Below are 17217 nucleotides of genomic sequence, written 5' to 3'. Positions count from 1 at the left end.
AGCATACACCCTTGCGGACTAGACGTTATTTCAGATCATACGCCTCTTTGGATTAGACTTTCTTTCAAATCAAACGTTCTTTCGGACCAGACACCCTTTACCAGGCTCATATGCTTCTCTAGGAGCCAGCTGCTCCTCCAGAGCCAATGCCCCTCACCGGGCTCAGATGCTCCTCCAAGCCAAACAACCCTCATCGGGTTCATATGCTCCTTCGAGCCAATTTTCTCTTAGGACCTGCGGTGCATAATTCACCATATCTTCAGAACCATATACCTCTGTTAATCCAACCTCATTCCTTACAAGCTGGTCATGACAGGTACTATGGTGTATAATCTTAGATGGTGTCAGTTCTGACAGATCAACTTCTGTCTATAGCTCTTGACTCTCTTCGTGTAACTCTGAATCAGTCTCTTCACAACCTATGTGCAGCTCCACCTGCATTTGTAGCTTCACCTGCTTGTCAAAGCTATTTTTCTCTGTAGCAGCTGTGGTTAAAACTTCATCTTGGAACATTTTTTTTCTGAATCAACATTAGAGAACATGCCCTTCACTCTCCGCAGTAGCTTCTGATTCATCTGCTTAGATACACCATTCAGTTGTGATGTATCTGTAACTGCGTGATGTCGGACAACTCCTTCATCCTTGCATAGCTGATCAAGCTCTGATGAACAGAATTTGTCACCTTCCTCTGACAGAATTCGCACCTCTTTTTCACCTATACGACCAAAGCTTTTATGCCACAGCTTTGTCATATCTTTCTGGTGAATTTATGAAGATGCAACATTCACAGAACCTGTAGCTGTGGAACCTTGCAGCACATACAACGTACCACATTTGACACTTTTCAGAATCACATCTGAACCCTTGTAGACCTTTGAAGCTCCACCTTCACCTGAGTACTTGAAACCTTCGCTGTTTAATAAACTCAAAGATATCAAGTTTTTCATCATTGCTAGAACATGTCTAACTTTGTTAAATGTACATATACTACCATCATATGTCTTGAGCTTAACCGAACTTATTCCAGCAACCTTACAAGTAAGACCATTGGACATCTCAATGCTGTCATAAACTACGTTCTCATAAGTGGAAAACCATTTCCTCCTTGAACATATATGATAAGACGCTCCAGTATCTAGAACTCACACTTAAAAGAAACGAGTGTGTCCTTTAGCAACTAGAGCAACGTTTTCTTCGGACCTTGTGTCAGCTTCTGCTACAGCAGATTCAGATTGCTTCTTCTTCTTTCGACATTCTGATTTCCAGTGTCCTATCTCCTTACAATAATTACAGACATCACCTGGTTTATGACCTTTTGCAATCGACTTCTTCTTGTTCTTCATATATCAATTACCACCGCTGACAAATAGTTCAAAGTCTTGACTGTCTGTACCTGTACCATATGCCTTATGATGCAGCTCCCTACTGTGAAGAGTCGACCTAACTTCCTCCAGTGAAACTGTATCTTTACCGACAATGAACGATTGCACGAAATTCTCGTATGATAACGGCAGAGATACCAACAGAAGCAAAGCAGCATCCTCATCCTCCACCTTAACATCGATATAACGCAGTTCTAGTAATAACATGTTCAACTGATCTAAGTGATCCCTGATTTGCGTACCTTCCTGCATTCTTAATGCAAATAGGCGTTGTTTCAGAAGCAATTTGTTTGTTAGAGACTTTGTCATGTACAACATCTCCAACCTCCCCCACAGACCAGCCGCAGACTTTTCGTTTGCAACCTCGATGATGATATCATCAGCAAGACATAGCAAAATCGTTGAGTATGCTTTGTCCTCCAGACTTGTCATTGCAGTAGCGTCACCCTTGTTGTCTTTTTACAGTACCGTCCACAAGTCTTGTTGCTTCAGAAACGCTTGCACCTTGATTTGCAAGAGACTGAAGTTGTTCCTCTCTGTGAATTTGTCGATACTCACGTTGAACCCATACATCTTCTCACCAGATGCGGAAACTCCCAGAACCTGGATCTTTGATACAAGTTTGTTATAACGGATGCAAAAAGATGAAGCTATAAACATAAAGAATACGACACAAATTTAACGTGGTTCACCAACGATATGTTGGCTACCTCCATAGACAAAAGAAATCGATTTATTAAGGGAGGCAGAAGGTTCAGAAAACCCTGATGGAGGTTCTGAATCAGAATTGGAATACATCAGAATTAGGTATAACATAGATATTTATAGTTACCTAGTTAACCCTAACCATATTTGGACCTGTCGCTCAAGCCCACGTAACATCCTTATGCTGATAGCTTCGGCCCATTACTCAAACCGATAATCTGCAGTAAGCTCTTAAGCTCACATGCACCTCCTCTGACAGCTATGCAGCTTACACCTCTTGAAAACAGCTATGCAGCTTACACCTCTTGTGATCAGTTGTGTATATGCACCTTCCGCAGGTCGCACCTTCTGCAGGTCGCACCTTCTGCAGATCACACCTTTTGGAAGTCTCACCTTCCGCAGGTCTGCTCTGTAGGTTCTCACCTTCTTACACTTTTTGCAGTTTGCAAGCTTGTATCTTCCACAGTCTCAGATTCAAGGCACATTAACAGTAGTTTTTTTTTCCTCTAAACAATTGTGAATCTTCTTGTCATATATCCACAATTGTGAATCTTCTTGTCACAGAAATGCTGATGCGTAACAGGCAAAAGTAACATGGGATGTTTCATGCAATTTTTCTCACTTATTGTGATTTTAACTTGTTCTTGTTCTAGGCAACTCTAGAATACCTATAACTATAAGCTTTTAAAAACAAACCAGATATGCAACAATAAGCTTTTTATGCCGAGAAACACAACTTGAATGATCAATTATATATCTCCATGATCACTCCTTTTCGTTCCATAGGCAATGAAGTTGACGCTTATGTCTTCTGAAAATAACCATCTTCCTGTTATCAGGTTGTACATGAATCCAGCCATCTCTTTCACCTGAATATCCATAGTGTGAGACCCCGTTCCCTTCTTCCCTTCCGAGAATCAGACGGACCGGCTATCAATTCCATGAAACCCCGAATTCGATTTTTATCTGGATTGGCTATTAACTCTGAACGCCCCCAATCGCCCCTACCTGTGAGTCCAACCGCCCCTACCAGTGAGCCCAATGCCGTATACCCTGGGGCCCAACGTCTTCTCTCTCTAGGCCCATTGGCCTATCAACCGCTCCTACCAGTGAGCCCAACACCTTCTCTCTTAGGTCTGTTGGCCCACCACTGTCTGACGGTTCGTCTCATTCTAGGCATATGGGTTCACCCCTGTCTGACGGTCGGGAATCGCTTGATCCAGGAGTGTAAAAGATGTTTACTGTTCCTGCAATCACCACGTGATTTTTCCCCGTGTTTTGTCCTCAATTGCACGGTATCACAGACTATTTCCCGGTAGGTCAACTATCCTGAGATTGCTCCAACATAAGCATGCTTAATTCTGGAATTTTTTTAAAACAATTGACCGAAAAGGATTAGAGCACTTTAATAACATAAATAATCAAATCAATTCTTATAAATCTTTTTATATATACCGAAAATCGAAATGTCATATGATCATTCTGAATTTATTATTCTAAAAATTATTGGGTTCAATTTTTGTTTCAACTTGTCATAATTTTCTTATGAAATATATAATTAATTTTAGCTTTGTTAGATTATTTCAATGACCATTCCTTTTGTAAACAAACTATCGTAGGGCTTCTATCAGGATTTTGTTCCGTTACATATGATATGGCTCACGATAATGTTTCTAATTCAACGTTTTGTTTTTAACAAAAAGTAAATATTAAAAATATATTTGGTCACTTGTGATATTTTGGAGAAACAAATATATTGAGGTTAAAAAGAATTTCATTGATGTTCTTTATAAAAAAAATGCATTAATGAATTTATCTAAACAAAATAGAATTACTAGCAAGCGAAACCTAATTAGTTAGAGTAACGCAAAAAAAAAAATAGAAAGCTAAATTTTAAATTCTTAATAACAATATGCGAAGATCAAAGCCAATAAGCTGAAGCCGATCCAAGAAGCTAACTTTGTGGCACCGCTTTGAAGAGGCGATGGAGCCATCTGATGATGATATTGTGGAGCATTGACTGGTGGATGAGACGATAAGGAGCTTGGTGATCGGACCGGTCCAGTAACCGGAGCAGACACTGGACCCAACGAAGCCGGTAAGACGAGGATGTCAATCTAATCTTTTGTCCTATGTCGCAGTGACCAGGAACACCGCATATGAAGTGGTGGATTCCCGGTTTGGTTAGAGTGACCGTGTCAGACCCGGTTTGGTATTTCGCTAGCGGTTTAGACGGAACGCATAACTCGAAATCATGGGGAGTGACTTCAGTGACGTCGTGGAACTCGTTGTTGTATTTGAAGACCAAAGAGTCTCCGACTTTAAAAGTTCTTGAAGAAGCTCAAGCCTTGTAATCGACGTCCATCATGGTCCATCCTTTTAATTTTTGACTCGCCAACTTTGTGAACGGTTCCTCCAACGGTAACTCCAAAGAGTGCCACAAGAATCAACAGTGAAGCCAAGAAGGATTTGCTTTGGTTCAAAGCCATGATCGTTGTTTGGTTTTCTTTTTTTTGTCAACAATTTCCTTATTTACATTTAGATACAAAAAAATTTATATTACCATAATTTATAAAAAAAAATTACAAAGCATTATATATCGTATCTAACAAATTGTTCTATTTCAAATAAAAGATAATTTGGCTATTTTATCATTCATTGATTTCAAAACGAAAATACAAGATTATTACATAACCACAAAAAAGATTATTACATAAACAGAAATATGCTTCGAATACTAAAGATGATATAACCAAAAAATTGAATCAAATGATTCTTTCACTAGTAAAGCTTTACACTAAACTTTTTTTATAAATCTGTTATGTTTCTTCTTTGTGTGATATGAGAATGTTTGTTTAGTCTTCTTTTCTTTATAAAGATCAATACCTTTATACTATCACTAATCCATTTTGAAAAGACATTTACGTCTGTTTTCAATAATTCAAAAAACTGATCGCATTAACGTATAAAGCAATTAACCAAATAGAATTGTAAAGAAGCAAAACTTAATTTATAGAGTAACGCAAGAAAACATCCGGTGCTCATTGTTCAACAATAAACATTGTCACCCGCTAACAAAAGAAAAAAAAAAAAAAAGAAGAAGCAAGACCTCAATAACTAAAGAGGAAATTAGAAAGCTAAAATCAAAGCTAACATGTTGAAGCCAATCCAAGAAGCTAACTTCGAGGCACCGCTTTGAAGAGGTGATGGAGCAATCTGATGTTGATACTGTGGAGCGTTGGCCGGCGAAGGAGACGAGGAAGAGATTGGTGATCGGACCGGTCTAGGAACAGGAGCTGCAACGGGACCCAACGAGGCTGGTAAGACGTGGAATTGAAGTTTTTGTCCCGCGTCGCAGTGACCAGGAACTCCGCATATAAAGTTTTGGACTCCCGGTTTGGTTAGTTTGACCATGTCAGAACCATTTATGTATGTCAGTATGTGGCTAGCGGGTTAGACGGTTCACAGAGCTCGAAATCGTTGGGAGTGACTTGAGTGACGTCGTGGTACTCGTTGTTGTATTCGAAGACCAATGAGTCTCCGACTTGAAAAGTTCTTGAAGAGGCCCAAGCTTCGTAGTCCACGCCCATCATGGTCCATCCTTTGGAGTCGCCGACTTTGTGAACGGTTCCTCCCACGGCAACTCCCAAAAGTGCTACAAGAATCAGCAGAGAAGGATTGAGCGTCGTATTTTTTACCACGTAAAACTTCCAACACCACAAAATTATCATAATTTCGTCGGAACAATTCGTCATAAATTTGATGGAAATATTTCTAACGCAAATACGACAAATTATTTTTTAACACAAAATCGATGTATCATTACATTGAATTTACAATGATTACGTGATAAATTTGTTTTGTCAAAATCAATTAATATTATTAAAAAGCGACGTAATTTTGTCGTAAATTATCGATGGGAATTCGTCGTAAAAGGATTCGACGTTAATTCATCGTAAATATTCTAACGTAAAATCGACAAATACAAAATATAAAATATATATATTACGTCGATTTTATGTCGTATATAAAATATATATATTAATGAAAATTTGATTTTTAACTAATAAATTAATATTAAATAAATCAAAGTTATAATTAAAAAATAAATTCGAAAATAATTAATATATTAAAATACAAATTCAAATACAATTTTTTTTAGAAATTAAAATAAATCTACAAGGTGATATTAAAATACTCGAAGTTGAGATCAACGTCCCGAGAAAGCTCTCCGTTATGTCCGCCGGAAGTCGCTGTACCATCGTTTTCCGTCTGAACAACGGGAGCCGAAGTCTGACCCTGAGTCTGCTGATAAGAAGATCCATTGGAAGAAGCCCCCACTGCCAATTTTAATATTTTTTGCTAATGATGATAGTTATGACTTACCAAAGTTGGAATTGATTCTGTTGCTTTCGTCTAGTGCCATCATTTCCGGTCAAATTTTTTTTGAAACTCAATCCCACTCTTCTCTCTCTCCTTTTTTGTATGAAAATCAATCCCACTTGGTAAGTCAATGGTTGTGATTTGTGAACTTATAACTTAGTCTCGAGCGTGAGTCTTTTCACTTAAAAGTTCTCGTAACTAATAAATTAGTAACCAATCTTAGCTCAGTTGGTAGAGCGAAAGACTGTAATGGGTTCTCTCTAAGAAATCTTTATGTCGCCGGTTCGATTCCGGCAAGACTTTTTAACTAACAATTTTACCCTTTTTCATACTAGATTCCACTGTACAAACTTTTTGCTCTTATCTCGTGTGGTATCAAACTCAGAAGACATTAGACAAAACAATTATATCGAGAAAGGCGTTTTTAGGTGCATTGGTGGAGCCATTGATAAATTTACTTCATCTGTGAACACAAAACAAACCTATACACATAGAGAAAGACGCATACGAGGTACACTTGCTTGATTTCAGTTTTCTATAGAATGATTGAAAAACGTAAAGAGAACGAGAACTAATTTTGGCTCTTTTTTCTTGTAGAACGTCAAACTCTCAAAAGGATTCTAGTTTCATCACAATGATGAAGCATTTTCCGTTCAACATAAGAAGAAGAAAAAGGGTTCTAATTCTACAAAATACAGAGATAAGAAGACAACAACCAACAACCAAAAGAATCAATTCTATCACCTTTGTCCTCACCAAGGTTTCAGATCAGCAACCGGTCCTGCCGTCCAGTTCAACAGCTTCTCACCTGGTCTCAGATACACATTCCTCTCATGTGGAAGCTTACGAGCCAACCCATTCAACAGTTGATGAAACGCATTCCCTGGTTGCGGGAACAGCATCGCCTGTTTCATCGATGGGTTAGCCAACAGCCTCTGTTTTCTCAGTATAACCTCTGGTGGGATCGATGTCAGTATTGTGTCCAGGTAAGGAACATCCTTCTCATCGACAAACACACCAATATCTTCCCAAGGGATCGCATGTTGTCTGCTATGATCACAGGGATGCAACCGAAGATCACGGCTTCCACCAGTCTTGGACTCCATGAGGCCCATCCAAGTGGGCATAAGCAGAAGATTGCTCTCTGCATGTCCTCATAATATGTCGCCGGGTGCTCTGTTGAGATGTCGAACAGTGGATTGTCCTTGAAGTTTTCCCACACAGCTGCTCGTGCGCCCATGTGCCCATTTTGACAAACAAAATATCATCACTGATTATATTTGAGCAATTCAGGGATGGTAATAGGTCTATGAATCTTCATTGCATGGCTAAGCATTCAGATCAAATTACCTCGAACCACCCTCGGGGTCATTTCCCACGTCATAAAACAATCCTCTGAAATAAACGAAGATGGATCGAGGAGTTTTCCCGGGACTGCATCTTCTGCGGTGGAGCATACCGAGGAACAGTGATTGAACCCTCTTTTAAGCAAACATGGTTCCTCTGTCCAAATGTCTGCACCTGTGTAGCCCGTTGAAGCAAGGGTAGTATTCCGCTTCCTATTGACTTCTCTTCCTGCCACAGTAGAACAAAAACAAGACATCAGTGTGTATTCTTTTAGTTTGCAGTATAGCTGGCAAGAACCTTTGGTAATCATGGCGGAAGGGATATATTACGGCTTAAGCCCAAATAAAAGCTTTTGTCACATCAAAAAGGGCTTTGCAAGTCAAGTCAATCGCCAATGTTAGAGAGGAACACTGAGTATTAAGATCTACTCAACACTAGCTTTAGTTGTACAGGGGAACATCATGAAACATGCACATAACTCAGCCCCAAAAAAATATTCCAAACACAAACAGTATTTTTTAACTGGTTTGTCTATGATTCAGTTAAAAATGTATGAAACAATGTTTTCTTCACAATTTGCAGAGCTAGAGATAATTTAGTGAGCACATTCAAACAGCAGCACACAATCATTCACAATGTGCATCAAGTTTTGTGCAGAAAGCATAGATGAAGCAGGGGCTAATTAGGGTAACAAAACAAGAGATTCAGAGCATATTATTTGGTTTACTTGATAAAGGAAGCAGGGTCCAAAGTCATGAGGCACAACAAAGAAGTGGCCAGCTCCTTCAGTGCGGTTCCAGTATGGCCAGTTGGAAGCAATGAGCTGAATGGCACTTCTCATCATTTCACAAGTGGTGTACACAGGGACGTCGAACCAATCAGCTTCCTCAGGATTAAGTGTTCGAACTGGACTGGACAAAAGAAACCGTTCAATATAGATCTCGCAGCAAACATGTGGGTGAGGCATCTCGGGTCCTTCTGAAGTATCTTCTTGTTGTATTTGCTTGGAAGCTCATAAACAAAGACTTTAAGTCTTCCCACGGGATCATCTTCCAACACATCACCAGCACTACCTACACATCAAGAAAACAAAAAAAAACCACAACACACACTTAAAGTTCACGTGAGTTTGATTCGAGCATCAAAACACTGATACCACTAAGGAAAGGCTATGGATAGATAAGTAAGAAAATCTACAGGAGATCAGAGATAATGCAAAATTAAAGTTAATGATCAAAATGACAAGATACTGGATCGGCTAACTGAGGCATGACTATTGTTTCTTGTTGGCCATCAACAATATACAAATCAATATGCATCCTGATTTACATTATCCCCATATTCAATTAGACTCCAAAACAATGCGTGAAATTGAAAATCAATCACAGAAAGACTTACACCAAAAGTAAACCCTAGTCCTCATTCGATTCGCTGATGACCACACAGCTCACTACTGCTAAATCCAAGTAAAAAATTGGTGTACATGGCATAGCCGCTGCGGAAGCAAGAAAAACTTCACGAATCTCCCTATGTTATCCCTACTACCAAACAAACTACTTGCAACATGATTACACAGAAAGTATAATGCAAAGAGATGTAGCACTACCAGTGCAAGAAGAAGTGGCTAACAAAGTTTGTCATCCTCCTTTCATTTGCAATCCTACTGGTAGGCCAAAGAAGACATGCATTAATAGTGCATTCGAGATCGCCATGGCGAACAAACGTCCAAGAGAGATGCCTAAATGCTCTAAATGTGATAAAAATGGACATAATCGCGTCACATGTAAAGTTTAAACTTTCTAACTTTAATTTTTTCAGTATTATCTTGTAATAACCGGTCTATTGGACTTGTACAACTTTCTGCATTTTTGTACTCTCTTCAAAGCACTTGTATCGACCTACTTTTTTTTATAGTTTTCGACCTAATTGATGCAAACTATTCCAATAATTAACCGTTTTAACGATAAATATACCAAACTTTCAAAGGACAAACATCATGCCAAAAAAACATGGTTCTTTGAAAGTGTAGTTCATCAACATGTCCTAAAACAATCTGCCATAGAAATCTACCGTTGTTAGAGTTCGACGTACAAAACAATAAAAGTTTACCTTCATCAGAGTTAGACATAACAAGTCTACCGTCATAACTGTTTGACATACAAAATAAGTCTACCCATAGACGAATATTAGATCCTAAAAAAGTCTACTTAGTCCCATCATTTTCATTTTTCCGAGTTTGTGTCAAGTCCGTACTTGCCGAGTTTGTGTTCGTGGACCTCACCGTACATCTCAGAAGCATACTTTAGACTCCATTAGTTGTGTGAAACCATGACAACCCCACGGATATCTCTCAAACGCTGCTTGATCCATCACTCTTTTCACAGCACACAACAGGAGTCTACTATTATGATGTATCGCCCCAACGCCAACAATCAAGATCCACAACAAAGCCACCATCTTCTTCTTCTCGTTGGTCCATGTGTGGCACCTCTTCAAGACATCAAATATCTCAAAATAATTTACGAACAAGTCTACCACTCTCTATACGAACATGTCTACCACTATCAATCATTTCCGATCAAGTCTACCAATTTCTATACGAACATGTCTACTACTCTTAATCATTTACGAACAAGTCTACCAATCTCTATACAAACATGTCTACCACTCTCAATTATTTATGAACAAGTCTACCAAACATAACTCTATCATTACTGAATAATTCTACTATTTCTTTAACATATTTCTATACTCAATCGTTTCAAAGACAAATCTAGCTCATTGTTAAGTTATGAATCTTTTTTTTCTAAAACTATATACAAATTTCTGAGTGTAGAATTTATCAACTATTTTTATTGTCTTAGAAATTAAAGTTTTATAAAACCCAAAAAAGCCCAATTTTTCGAAAGCCCAAAATATTACAAACCAGAAAACTTATATAACCGAACGAGAAAGTTAAATCAAACCATGGAAAAAATTGATTGTAAACCAACTAATACTACCAGATTATCGAGAGCCAATGATTGTTGATCCGAGCAGAACAAAGTCACGATGATGAAGAGAGCCGCTTAAGGTTAGTGGTAAATCACCCATCTCGAAAACCAGAAGATCTGAGGCAAGCAACGAATTGGTTTCTCTGATAAAGAGGTACAATGTCTCTCCGTTTCTCTTATTCATTTGATCTTCTTGGACACCATATCGATCCTTCCTCGGTTAGAATTTTGCTGATTTAGGAATGGATCTATGCCTTAGATACGTTTTCAGTAATTCATAGTCTTAAACGAATCACGTCAATAGATATCTGCTCGAATTCATATTATATATATTTTTTCCCACGACTTTCTGGCAATATGTGACAGTGAACATCAAGCGTATCTTTGGGTTTCGAATGAGGGCGGCTTGTGTTCTTTTGGCATTTTGCTTTTTTGTTTTTGGAGGAGGAGCTTCTAAATTGGCTTCCCCTAAGAATCCAGAGGAGGTAGTCCGATTCCCATTGAACAGGAAACCTAGGATTTTACTCCAGTTGGCCCCTCATGTTTCTCACAAGATTAAGCTAACTGTGACCGGAGGCACGTATATGAATCATCCTTTTTTGTTCCTTTGTTTGATAAAAATTACCACGATTAGGATATGAGATGTTAATCAACTGATGTTCCATATAGGTTGTGCAAACGCATCCGGTGACTACAAGTGGCTTAGCTCAGACGTGACGGTTGTGGCTGTGTCATCCTATGGGGTTATCCAGGCAAAGAGCCCTGGAATATCCACTGTCAAGGCTGTGTCGACTTGTGATCCTCTGAATTTTGATGAGGTGATTGATCATCATCCTTTTGCATCATTATGAATTGTCAATTACCGTTTATATATTTTTTGTTTGATAATAAATTACCATTACCATTTATATTTCTTGTTACATTATGTGTAGATTGTTGTAAAAGTTTTCGCAAGTCAGGATCTCTGCTATGACATGGATGGTATGGAGCCCATGGTGGACAATGACCAACCGGAGGCAAGCTATTTCTCCAAGCCAAAACATAAAACGAGGCAATGCCTTAACTTGATCGTCCTAGTATCATATCTCGCTCCTGTTACCATTTTTATATTATACAATGATTGTTTAAAAAAGCATAATAATCAGTACTCTAAAAAGCGGTACAGGCGATCGCTTAGGCGGCGATAGCCACAGACCTGACGATCATTTTCCCTAGTTCGTCATTAAACAGTGTTAGGCTCTCTTAAGCGGTCTTAGGTGGCCTGAAACGATTTCACGCGTTAATACACTCTCCTATGAAGTCGCTAATTGACCAGTAACTAATTTTCATTTTTGTTTGTTTAATTGTAGTTTTCAAATATCTAGTCTTATATATATATTATCTTATCTTATATATATACTAATAAAAGTTGAAGCTATCAGCTTCTCAAGGCGTCCACATAAGATTTAATAAATCAATTTAATTGATCCACATCAACATTCAAAATAAGAAAAGTTTATAAATTGTAATATTATTGCGTAAAAAAAGAAATTAAGGTGTCCACATAGAATTTAAAAATCAATTTTATTGATCTATATTAACATTCAAAACTAAAAAAATTTACAAATGGTAATATTATTGCTGGAAAAATAAATTAAAATTTCTTTTTATTAGTCCACCTCAACATTGAAAATTGAAAAATTTCAAAATACATTACCGAAAACCTCATTTGAATAAATTTAGAATACATTTTTTTTTTTTATTGATAAGTACTCGTACTCAAAAAAATTAAATTATATTTTTTTATTTATATATTTTTTTGAGTACGCGTTCTTTGGACCTGGTGTATCTTGTCTCTACCACGAATGATTTTCCTTGATTAACAATAATTGTTGTTTTTCCAATATCTGCCGGTTCGTTAATGTTATTTCTCCCGTATAGGAGAAATAAAGTCAACAAATGGTATACTATATGCATTTGTATCTTAGAACTGCTTATAACGACATATGCTGTTAGACCACCTTCAATCCTGAACCCAATGATAGGGTTCATCAGAATTTTTTATTAGTTTTTTTGACAAAATATTTTTGGATGAACTCTTTGGAAAAATTGGTGTCCAACCCTGAATCCCATCAAAGAGTTCTTTGGAATATTATAATAATTTTTTTTACAATCTTTTTTTCAAAAATCAAATTTAAACATTTAATTTATTATAATTTAAAAAAACTTCTTCATTACATATAATTAAAAACACATGAGAAAAAGATTAAAAAATGAGTTTTCTAGAAACAAAAAAAAAATTTGATACCCCTTAACATTTTTTTCTCTCTTCTTTCTGCTTCAACCAATGAAAATGCGGCACGTGACTGATAAATCTCTTGACGAGCTGCTGCTTCAGGTTCATCAGAAAGGACCGCTGTTTTCAATATTGGGCCTTTATTATTTATTTTAAACCGAAAATACATCATAAATCCACCGATGAACCCCAATTTACCCAGCGTTGGAGCTGCTCTTATAATTTTAAACTGGACGATCCATTAATTCAACTGTCCGAAGATTATAAAAGGATCAGTTTTTTTAATTATTACTGGAGCTAGGAATAGATGGACTTTCGATAGGAACGATTTTACTGATGGGATTTATTACTACTTTAGCGGCTTTTCTAGTTACTCGGGATTCCCTATTATTCCATTTCCTCATGTTAGCAATGTACAGCGGTCAAATAGGATCATTTTCTTCTCGGGATCTTTTACTTTTTTTCATCATGTGGGAATTAGAATTAATTCCTGTTGATCTACTTCTATCCATGTGGGGTGGAAAGAAACGTCTGTATTCAGCTACCAAATTTATTTTACACACCGCAGGAAGTTCTATTTTTTTTATTAATAGGAGTTTTAGGTATAAGTTTATATGGTTCGAACGAACCAACATTAAATTTAGAACTATTAGCTAATCAATCCTATCCTGTCACACTCGAAATACTATTTTATATTGGATTTTTTATTGCTTTTGCCGTTAAATTACCGATTATACTTTTACATACTTGGTTACCTGACACCCACTGGGAAGCGCATTACGGTACTTGTATGCTTCTCGCTGGAATTTTATTAAAAATGGGAGAAGCTATAGGCTTCTAAGGGTGTCCATATAGGATTTAAGAAATTAATTTAATTGGTCCACATCAACATTCAAAAATAAGGAATGTGACAAAAAAAACTTAAAAAAATTATTATAATTATATGACAAAAAAATTGGATGCTAATGTAAGAGTCTCTAAATATGTGTGTAGATATCTAATTTAAATTAAAAATTTCCTATTTTAATATTACTTATTTTATTTTTTATTATTAAGAAGAGCCTTTTTCCCCAATTATATATTTTTGGTTTCTGTAATTAATAACTTGAGGAATTTCATCACGTTAGTTTTCGTATTTGATTTCATATAAACCTAAGTTTGGATATCAATTATGTTTACTTTTTTTGGGTCAAATTAATTATGAATTTTAAATATAATTTATTTACTTTTATAATTTTAAAAACAATAATAGAATTTTGAAATTTTTCAATTTTCAATGTTGAGGTTGACTAATAAAAACAATTATTGGATCAATAAACTTTCTTAATTCTTTTTTCAGCAATAATATTACAATTTGTAAATTTTCCTTAATTTTGAATATTGATGTGGACCAATAAAATTGATTTTTCAAATCTTATGTGGACACCTTCATAATTTCTTTATTTACGCAATAATATTACAATTTGTAAATTTTTCTTATTTTTGAATGTTGATGTGGACCAATTAAAATGATTTCTTAAATCCTATGTGGATGCCTTGAGAAGCCTATAGCTTCAACTTTTATTAGTATAACACTAGATTTTGCGTCCACGCTACGCGTGGATATTTTGTTGATAAAAATTATATACAATCAATTATCTATTATGATATAAATTTTATATATTAGTGTTTTGATAATATAGTAAAAGTATTATGATGTTGATATAACAATTTTAATGTAAATTGTGATGTTTTCACGATTTTTTTAATCTATATATGTCATATTTCAAAAATGTGTTATTTTATCAAATACTTAGAAGTTAATATATTCAAACTGCCTAAAAATTTTACAAATTAATCAAATGCTACTTTTTAAACATAGTATTGACATGATGATAAAATATTCTACATTCACTTCTTTAAATCAAGAAGAAAAAATTGTTTTTTTCATCATTTTCACTTTTATTTCAATTATATATGTGTTATTTAAAAACTAAAATTAAAATTTCTTTAATTTCTTTATTCAACAATAATATTAGAAATTGTAAATTTTCCTTAATTTTGAATATTGATGTGGACCAATAGAATATTGTTTTTAAAATCCTATGTGGATGCCTTGAGAAGCTTATAACTTCAACTTTTATTAGTATAAGATTACAAAGAATATAATGAAAAAAGATATAAATAAAGCCACTACAAGAACAAACTTGACTAAACTATATGTTTAATTATTAGCTAAATTATAAAAATATGAAAGGAGATATAAACAAAGGCACTACAAGCCGCTTTAATATTGAAAAAGAAATCGTAAAATCTCCAAAGCTTGGCCACCAAATTTGATAAAAATGATAAATTTCAAGCAATCCGAGAAACATGTCAAGTGATTGATACTCGACACTTTTGAAAAACCAAACACTGAAAATAGAGAAAAGAACATAGCGGAGGAGACTGAGGTATCTGAGGAAATTTTTTTAAATGACATAACATCTGAATGGGTTTTAACAACCCAACATGAACCACAAAAGTAACAATTAGCTGACCAAACAACATCCGAATACATTCGGTAAGCCTTAAACAAAGAGGAGAGGTTAAAATCACTTGCCGCAACAGGCATTGTGTGAGATTTTCCAGTTTTAATTTCTAAATCTATTACTAATAAAAGTTAAAACTATATGTCTCTAAAAATGTCCATATATGATTTACAAGTTTAATTCTATTGGTCCACATCAATATTTAAAATTTAGGAAATTTTTAAATTTTAAAATTATATTGTTAACAAACAAATATATTTAAAGAAAAATAAAAGTTGAATAGGTTCAACTTTTTTTCGATATCGCATATCCCACGTGCAAAAAATTTGAAGGCAGACAACCTAACAAAAAGTACTCGAGTCTACCATCATGATATTATTTATGTAAACTCAGTACCACCGGTTTGGCTTGTCGAACCGCTCTAGATACTTAGGCTGTTAAAAAAAAAAGTTAAAGTTATATGCCTCTAAGGACATCCACATAAGATATAAAAGGTAAATTTTATTATTACACATCAATAGCTAAAATTAAAATTTTTTCTAAATTATAAAATTACATTATTAATACAAAATAATATAGGAAAAATTGTTAGTTAAAATTATTCTATACGGAGCCGAATATCCGGACTTTTCAAGGTATCCGGATCCGGCTCCGGATTTGACGGATAATCAATTTTACTATCTGGATCCGGATCCGAAAACTCCGGATATCCAAAAACCGAATATCCGGTTTGAACCGAATATCCGATTTGAACCGAATATTTACGGATATCCGACCGGAGATCCGGTTTCGTTGATTTTAAAAAAAAAATATTAAATTTTTAAAATTATAATGAGATAACATATATAATTAAAATATATCATCATAGCAAAAATTACAAATACCAAAAATTTAAAAGCATTCAAGTAGCATTCAAATAGCACAAAGTTTAAAAATTTACATAGCAAAAGAGAAAATAGTAATAGAGAAGTTAATTTATCTTCATATCCTTGTGTTATCTATTTTCATGTTCTTCTCTCACAATCTGAAATAGAAAATCATCATGCAATATAAATTTCAATCATGTGTAAAAGAGTTAAACCAAAAACAAATTTCGAACATAATTAAAAAATAAATAAATGCATATCCAAAAATTTCAAAGTTTTGAAAATCTTAATAAACGGATAACGGATAACGGATATCCGATTTCAAAATTTTCTATTATCCGGATCCGTATCCGAAATAACCGAATACTTAATTTCACTATCCGGATCCGGATCCGAACTACACGAATATCCGATTTTTACGGATCGGATAGGACCGGATACCGGATCGGATAGCGGATACCGGATAATAATTCCAGCCCTATTAATGATAGCTAAAGCTATATTATTTTCAAGGCATCCACATCAGTATTTAAAAATTCATTTTTATTCATATATATTAAAATTATAAATTAAAAAAGTTTTATAATTCTATTATTATGATTAAAAAAACATATGAAACAAATAAAGAAATCTCTATTAACCAAAAAAACAACATGATATTAAAATCTCCATTACCACTGTTTAAATCACAAATTTAATTTATTATCTATAAAAAAAGATATGCTACTTATACAAGTTTAAGTTACTTGATTTTAA

At 35.2% G+C, this 17217-nt stretch overlaps 1 protein-coding gene and 3 pseudogenes across 1 annotated transcript; 1 reads left to right on the top strand and 3 right to left on the bottom strand.

The window, feature by feature from the left end:
• Positions 1-3988: 3988 nt before the first annotated feature.
• Positions 3989-4576, bottom strand: LOC18026671 (annotated as a pseudogene).
• A 640-nt stretch (positions 4577-5216) lies between these two features.
• LOC18026670 lies at positions 5217-5818 on the bottom strand (annotated as a pseudogene).
• A 1213-nt stretch (positions 5819-7031) lies between these two features.
• On the bottom strand, positions 7032-9273 carry LOC18026669 (annotated as a pseudogene).
• A 1498-nt stretch (positions 9274-10771) lies between these two features.
• LOC18026668 lies at positions 10772-12030 on the top strand. Its single transcript, XM_006410045.2, has 4 exons — positions 10772-10964; positions 11177-11386; positions 11480-11628; positions 11743-12030. Exons 2-4 carry the CDS (start codon positions 11206-11208, stop codon positions 11995-11997), a joined length of 585 nt encoding a protein of 194 aa, XP_006410108.1. The 5' UTR covers positions 10772-10964; positions 11177-11205; the 3' UTR covers positions 11998-12030.
• The last annotated feature ends 5187 nt before the right edge of the window (positions 12031-17217 follow it).

This window comes from Eutrema salsugineum, unplaced genomic scaffold (assembly GCF_000478725.1).
Source record: "Eutrema salsugineum unplaced genomic scaffold, Eutsalg1_0 scaffold_10, whole genome shotgun sequence".
Lineage (NCBI taxonomy): Eukaryota > Viridiplantae > Streptophyta > Magnoliopsida > Brassicales > Brassicaceae > Eutrema > Eutrema salsugineum.
Note: the sequence above shows the minus strand (reverse complement) of the source record. Positions and strands in the feature narration are given on the sequence as shown.